Consider the following 7,594-nt stretch of genomic DNA (forward strand, 5'->3'; position numbering starts at 1 on the left):
AACAATACTGCTTTCTTTTTTCTTCTCTAGAACGATTAAAGGCTCCGTAGCTCTAGGTGGAAATTTCAGGGCTTCTTATTAATACTACTCTGGGCAATTGTAAATGCATGACTAAATAAAATACGTGGGTAGCAGGATTAAAATCTCGCCTGTGTTTCCATACTAGGATAGGATTTATTTAAAAAAAAATTGGGGGGGGGGACTGGGTTGTGTCACTGCAGTCAGCAGTTCCTGATATGTGGATTGCAATTAACCACAACAACAGCAGAGGAAGGAAGGAAGGAAGGAAGGGAGGAAGGAAGGAAGGAATAAAGGAAGGAAAAAAGGAAGGAAGGAAGAGAGAAAAAGGGAAGGAAAAAAGAAAAAAGAAAGGAAGGAAGGAAGGAATAAAGGAAGGAAAAAAGGAAGGAAGGAAGAGAGAAAGGGAAGGAAGAATGGAAGGAAGGAAGGAAAAAAGAAAGAAAAGAAGGAAGGAAGGAAGGAAAAAAGAAAAAAGAAAGGAAGGAAAAAAGGAAGGAAGGAAGGAAGAAAAAGAAAGGAAGAAAGGAAGGAAGGAAAAAAGGACGGAAGAGAGAGAGAAAGGGAAGGAAGGAAGGAAGAAAGGAAGGAAGGAAGGAAAAAAGGAAGGAAGGAAGGAAAAAAGGAAGGAAGAGAGAGAGAGAGAGAAAGGGAAGGAAGGAAGGAAGGAAGGAAGGAAGGAAGGAAAAAAGAAAGGAAGGAAGGAAGAGAGAAAGGGAAGGAAGAACGGAAGGAAGGAAGGAAAAAAGAAAGAAAAGAAGGAAGGAAGGAAAAAAGAAAAAAGAGGAAGGAAGGAAGGAAAAAAGGAAGGAAGAAAAAGAAAGGAAGGAAGGAAAAAAGGACGGGAGAGAGAGAGAAAAGGAAGGAAGGAAGAAAGGAAGGAAGGAAGGAAAAAAGGAAGGAAGGAAGGAAGGAAGGAAGGAAGAAAGGAAAAAAGAAAGGAAGGAAGGAAGGAAGAAAAAAGGAAGGAAGGAAGGAAAAAAGGAAGGAAGGAAGGAAAAAAGGAAGGGAGAGAGAGAGAGAGAGAAAGGGAAGGAAGGAAGGAAGGAAGGAAGGAAGGAAGGAAGGAAGGAAGGAAGGAAGGAAAGGATGAGTTGAAAAGGCAGACTGACGCTCCAGAAAAATGGCCCCTGGGTGTAAAGCTACGTTCAGCACAACGGCAACTCGGCAACTCTCTTGTGAGGGTCCTGCTGAGCTTTGCACTTAGTCCTGCCTTTGTCACTGGGCAAAAGTGAGATCATGTGTGGGATTGTGTTTCACAGCAGCAGGATTCAGGATGGCTGCAAGAGCTTGTGAGAAAATGAGATGTGCTCATTGGGTCCCTTTTGAGTGTGCAAGTAGTCCTTGACGCACAACCACAACTCAGCCCAAAATTTCTGTTGTTCAGTGAGACATTTGTTATGTCTCATTTTACAACCTGTCTGGCCACAGTGGTTAAGGCAGGGGTCTGCAACCTTGACCGCTTCAAGACTTGTGGACTTCAGCTCCCAGAATTCCTCAGCCAGCATAGGAATTCTGGGAGCTGAAGCCCACAAGTCTCAAAGCGGTCAAGGTTGCAGATCCCTGGGTTAAAGGACTCACTGCAGTTGATCAGTTAGTAACCTGGTTGTTAAGTGAATCTGGCTTCCCCATTGGAAGCTCACAAAAGGGGATCACATGACCCCCGGGACACAGCAATGGTCATAAGTATGAATCAGTTACCAAACATCTGAATTTTGATCACGTGATCCTGGGGAGGGGGATACTGCCAAGGTCGTAACTGCGAAAAACGCTCCTAAGTCACATTTTTTTTCAGTGCCGTCGTAACTTGGAACGGTCACTAAACGAACTGTGAACAGACAGGTCAGGTGTGTGAGACATGAGCCTGTGTGTGAAATGAACGGTGAAGTGAGTCATCGTAGTCTTTCAATGAACCACATAGTTGTTAAGCAAATACGGCATATCCAACAGTTGTTTTTGCTGTTTTCTGCTGGACAATGGCAAAAAAAAGAGTCACAAATTGCGGTGACATGACTGTGGAAGGCTGCAATCCATGATTGTAAATACAAGCTGGTTGCCAAATGCCCGAGAGGTGATCACATGACCTGCTCAGAAGAAGTTTTTTGATGATGGCTCAGAATACATTTTTAAAAAAATCCATCACAATGGATTGAATGGCTGCTAAAAGACCAGTCGTAAGTGGAGGACTGGCTTTAAAGGCTTCAGGAAGAGAACTCAAGGGGAGACATGCTAGCAGCTTTCCAATACTTCAAAGACTATCCAGGGAAGAGGGTGTGGATTGATTCTTAATCCAGAAGGTGAGAGGAGAACCAGCAAAGGTCTACGACAACTAGACACAATTCGCCATGGTCAATTCGCCATGGTCAACTCACCACGGCCAACTTGTTGAGGCCGACTCGCCATGGCCAGTTCGCCATGGTCAACTCACCATGACCAACTCGCCATAGTCAACTCACCATGGCCAAATCGCCATGGTCAACTCGCCATGATGAAATTGCCATGGTCAACTCGCCATGATGAAATTGCCATGGTCAGCTCGCCATGACCAACTTGCCATGGTCAACTTGCCATGATCAACTCACCACAGCCAACTTGCTGAGGCCGACTCGCCATGGCCAATTTGCCATGGTCAATTTGCCATGGTCAACTCACCACGGCCAACTTGCTGAGGCCGACTCGCCATGGCCAGTTTGCCATGGTCAACTCACCATGACCAACTCGCCATAGTCAACTCACCATGGCCAAATCACCATGGTCAACTCGCCATGATGAAATTGCCATGGTCAACTCGCCATGGTCAACTCGCCATGGTCAACTCGCCATGGTCAACTCTCCATGGCCAACTCTCCATGGCCAACTCTCCATGGTCAACTCTCCATGGCCAACTCGCCATGGTCAACTCGCCATAACCAACTCACCATGGTAAACTCGCCATGACCAATTCAAGCAGGAGACCATCTCAGACAAATGGTTGTCCAATCTCTTCTTAAAAACTTCCAGGGTTAGAGTACCCACAACTTCTGGTGGCAAGCTGTTCCACTGGTTAATTGTTCCAAATGTCAGGAAACTTAGTTCCAGGTTGCTTCTCTCCTTGATTAGTTTCCATCTGTTGCTTCTTCTCCTGCCTTCAGGTGCTTTGGAGAATAGCTGGACTCCCTCTTCTTTGGGGCAGCCCCTGAGATACTGGAATGCTGCTATCCTGTCCCCCCTCGTCCTTCTCTTCATTAAACTAGACATACCCAATTCCAGCAACCGTTCCTTATATGTTTTAGCCTCCAGTCCCCTAATCATCTTTGTTGCTCTTCTCTGTACTCTTTCTAGAGTCTCAGCATCGTTTTTACATGGTGGTGACCAAAACTGGATGCAGTATTCCAAGTGTGGCCTTACCAAGGCCCTGTAAAGTGGTATTAACACTTCACGTGATCTTGAGTCTATCCCTCTGTTAATGCAGCCTAGGATTATTTAACAATGTTTGAGTTATTGATCATTAAGGATATTTTGAACATCAGAGTGGCTGGAAGAGGACAAATATTATTGCTACATGACAATGGTGTTTTGTTTTTTATTGGTAATGACTAATCTGTACCAAAATGTGTGGACATTGTTTAATACTTTGATAATTTTTTCAGATTATTCCATTCATTGGAATGTCAAATCTACTCGTTTTAAGGTTTCAGAGGATATTCCTAAAAGTGGGTCATACGCTTGGCATAGATTCCTTTAATTATCGTAACGTGATTGGTAGAGGTTAACGCTTCTAATGTTCTGATTGAGAACGTTATAAGTAGATGGTTTAAAACCCTGAATGAATCTCCGGGGTTGAATAAATAAAAATCGTAAACACGCCTAGAATCCCAGCTCTTTCAATCTTTGTGGGAAAATGCTCAGCGGTTTTATTTCTGAATTATTACGGCCAAGATCGTAAAGTACTTACTCATTTTCTTGCGGTAAGAAACGTGACACTCGTGATGGGAACCGTCAGAAATGCGTTTGTTCATATTTTTGAGAGAACCCACAGGCGCTTTTTCAAAAGGCAACTGGACTTTCTTGTTTTTCCTGGAAGACTTTTCGCTTCTCTTCCCAGAAGCTTCTTCAGCTCTGACTGGATGGTGGGGAAGGGAAGGATTTATACTCCTTGCAGACAGCTGGTCATTTGCCTCCTTTTAGACAGTCATTGAGGCCACTTGGAGCTTTGTCTGTGTCCTCAATGGTGCTTTTTCAACTGGACTTTCTTGCTTTTCTTTGAAGACCTTTCACTTCTCATCCCAGAAGCTTCTTCAGCTCTGTCTGGATGGTGGGGAAGGGAAGGATTTATACTCCTTGCAGACAGCTTTTAGAGAGTCGTTGAGGCCACTTGGAGGTTTATTTGTGCCCTGAATGGTGCAAATGGGTGTGGAACCTTCTTGGAACTGCTGAAAGGACCGTGTTGTAAACAGGAGAGGTGGTGTCGTGTCCCTCCCCCTCTGTTGAGAGAGGGCTGTTCAGTCTTAATGTAGATTTAGTGTAATGTAGGATTCAGATAAACCTCCAAGTGGCCTCAAGGAGTCTCAGAGAGAGCGCTGATAACCAGATGACTGCAAGGAATATAAATCCTTCCATCCTCCACCATTCAGTCAGAACTAAAGAAGCTTCATGGAGGAGAAGCAAAATGTCTTCAAGGAAAAACAATCTCCAGTTGCCTTTTGAAAGAAAGCACCTTGGGGACAGACATGACCTGGATGGCTGAGAATCTCCGTAGTTATTTTGGGAGATAGTTTAGCTGAAATCTCTTTGGCCAGGGTAGAACCTGGGCCAGGGGTAGGCAACCTTGGCTCTTTTATGACTCGTGGACTTCAACTCCCAGAATTCCTGAGCCAGCCACGCTGAGGGGAAAGGGAGAGGTTTCCATGCTGAGCCGTACTGGCTCAGAAATTCTGGGAGTTGAAGTCCACCAGTCATAAAAGAGCCACGGTTGCCCACTCCTGACCTAGAGGAACATATGAAAGCATAATTAATGTTAATTAATGTAGACTTTATTAGTTTATAGCAGAGGTAGGCAACCTTGGCTCTTTTATGACTCGTGGACTTCAACTCCCAGAATTCCTGAGCCAGCATGGCTCAGCTTGGAAACCTCTCCCTTTCCCCTCAGCGTGGCTGGCTCAGGAATTCTGGGAGTTGAAGTCCACGAGTCATTAAAGGGCCAAGTTTAAAGACCCCTCAGTTAGAGGAACATATGAAAGCATAATTAATGTTAATTAATGTAGACTTTATTAGTTTAGAGCAAGGGTAGGCAACCTTGGCTCTTTTATGACTTGTGGACTTCAACTCCCAGAATTCCTGAGCCAGCATGGCTCAGCATGGAAACCTCTCCCTTTCCCCTCAGCATGGCTGCCTCAGGAATTCTGGGAGTTGACGTCCACCAGTCATAAAAGAGCCAAGGTTGCCTACCCCTGACCTAGGCATTTGAACTCTATTCAGTTAATATGTTGGTGGGGGCAGTAATTTCCCAGCCACTGGAAGACCATCATAGGTCTTCTCCAGGTTTCTTCGTGGGAGAAACAATAGCTTTAAGCAGTGGTGGGATTCAAATATGTGAACAACCGGTTCTCTGCGTGGATGCCACTTCCGGAAGTCCATTCTGGGCCTGGGCAACAAAAAATTAGCTGCCGGTTCTGCCGAAGTGGCGCGAACTGACTGAATCCCACCACTGGCCTTAGGGTCGCCCGTGTAACACCCCTGTCACACAACTTGCAGTGGTGGGATTCAACTATGTGAACAACCGGTTCTCTGCGTGGATGCCACTTCCGGAAGTCCATTCTGGGTCTGGGCAACAAAAAATTAGCTGCCGGTTCTGCCGAAGTGGTGCGAACCGGCTGAATCCCACCACTGGCTTTAAGATCCATTATGAGCGAGTAGAGTCAACCAAGCCCTGTGACCACCGTTCCAGCGTAATAGTAGAAGAGGTGTGTGGGGAAACTCGGCCTACACTTTGGAAGCCTTTGAAACAGACCTTGGATAAGGTTCTTTCCTTTCACCGCTTCTTGGCAAGGAAGCTACAGGATGCCGCAGCTGTTTTAGTTCTGTGATCCGTGTCTATCTTGTACATTGGCATGTTGAGTGTTCTCTACCGTGTGTTTATTGCAGCAAACGCATTGCCCAAGGCAAGGTGCGACTCTCTTTAAAAGGGGTGTGGGTGTGTTTTGTCGGGGGAAAGTGGCCGACAAAACAAACAGGCAAGATTTGGGGTGTTGTGTTGTGCAGTAACTGCAGAGTCACTCTGGCTAGCAACTGGTTGAGGCTACACGCTTGAGATATTTGAGGTGTCCGGATGTGAATACAGAAAGGGATGAGAAAGGTGAAGCTGGAGGACAAGAGAGCCATTATCTTCTCCTGGATCGTGTCCCTGGGAAGCATGAAGATCCCTTCCCAGCCTAGCCATGGGTGCTGGAATAATCAGGAAGGAGGGAGGCATCCAGACACTAGCCTTTTCCAGAGGTCCAGGGTCACCTGGTTAGGGTTAGGGTTGGGGTTGGGGTTGGGATTGGAGTTAGGATTGGGGTTAGGGTTGGGGTTGGGATTAGGGTTAGGGTTAGGGTTGGGGTTAGGGTTAGGATTGGGGTTAGGATTAGGGTTAGGGTTAGGGTTAGGGTTAGGGTTAGGATTAGGGTTAGGGTTGGGATTAGGGTTAGGGTTGGGGTTGGGATTGGGTTTAGGGTTAGGGTTAGGGTTAAAGTTGTGGTTGGGGTTGGTTTGGGATTGGGGTTAGGATTGGGGTTAGGGTTGGGGTTGGGATTAGGATTAGGGTTAGGGTTAGGGTTAGTGTTAGGATTGGGATTGGGATTAGGATTGGTGTTAGGGTTAACGTTGTTGTGGTTGGGTTGGGATTGGGGTTAGGATTGGGATTAGGGTTGGGGTTGGGGTTATTGTTAGGGTTGGGATTAGGGTTAGGGTTGGGATTGGGATTGGGGTTAGGGTTGGGGTTGGGATTAGGGTTAGGATTGGGATTAGGGTTAGGATTGGGATTAGGGTTAGGGTTAGGGTTAGGGTTAGGGTTAGGATTGGGATTGGGGTTAAGGTTGGGGTTAGGGTTAGGATTGGGGTCAGGGTTAGGGTTAGGGGTTAGAGTTAGGTCTGTTGCCTACTTCAACGGAGCAAAACAGTTCAGTTCTGCAGTGGAGAGCCATTTAGATACTTGATCGCTGGCTCTCCGAAGAGTTATGAAGCAGATCCTGGGCAGGAAATGGTCCTTCCCTCTTTTCCTCCCTTCCTCCAACCCTACACAGTGGATACAGAGATACGGCCATCCGGTCCTGGTCCCTGATCCCTGGAGCCGTGGAGGTGGAGTAGCTTTTCCACATCCTTTCTACCAGAGAGAGGAGAGCGCCATATCCTTGGTTGGAGGGAGGTGGCCCCATTTGATGTGCCTGCACCATGAAAGGTCCTGATTTGGAGCCCTGGAAATTGAGGTCCTCTCTTTCTCCACAGGAGTGGCATAGCATGGGCGGTGGCAGCCATGCACGCGTCCTTCCACTGCCATGCCAATGAGTCTCCACCCCCTGCGGAAGAGAGCACTTCTGGAGGTGAGTGGGAAGCAGTC

At 46.7% G+C, this 7,594-nt stretch overlaps 1 protein-coding gene across 1 annotated transcript in view; it reads left to right on the forward strand.

The window, feature by feature from the left end:
- The first annotated feature begins 7,510 nt into the window (after positions 1 to 7,510).
- LOC107299171 (serine/threonine-protein phosphatase 2A 55 kDa regulatory subunit B gamma isoform) overlaps positions 7,511 to 7,594 on the forward strand; it is a 20,512-nt gene continuing 20,428 nt past the window's right edge. The window contains exon 1 of the mRNA XM_015828538.2: positions 7,511 to 7,577. Within this exon, the coding sequence (XP_015684024.2) occupies positions 7,511 to 7,577 (67 nt within the window). The remainder of the gene's footprint in view (positions 7,578 to 7,594) is intronic.

The sequence above is a fragment of the Protobothrops mucrosquamatus genome, unplaced genomic scaffold, assembly GCF_001527695.2.
Source record: "Protobothrops mucrosquamatus isolate PMUCROS unplaced genomic scaffold, P.Mucros_1.0 scaffold4641, whole genome shotgun sequence".
Classification (NCBI taxonomy): Eukaryota; Metazoa; Chordata; class Lepidosauria; order Squamata; family Viperidae; genus Protobothrops; species Protobothrops mucrosquamatus.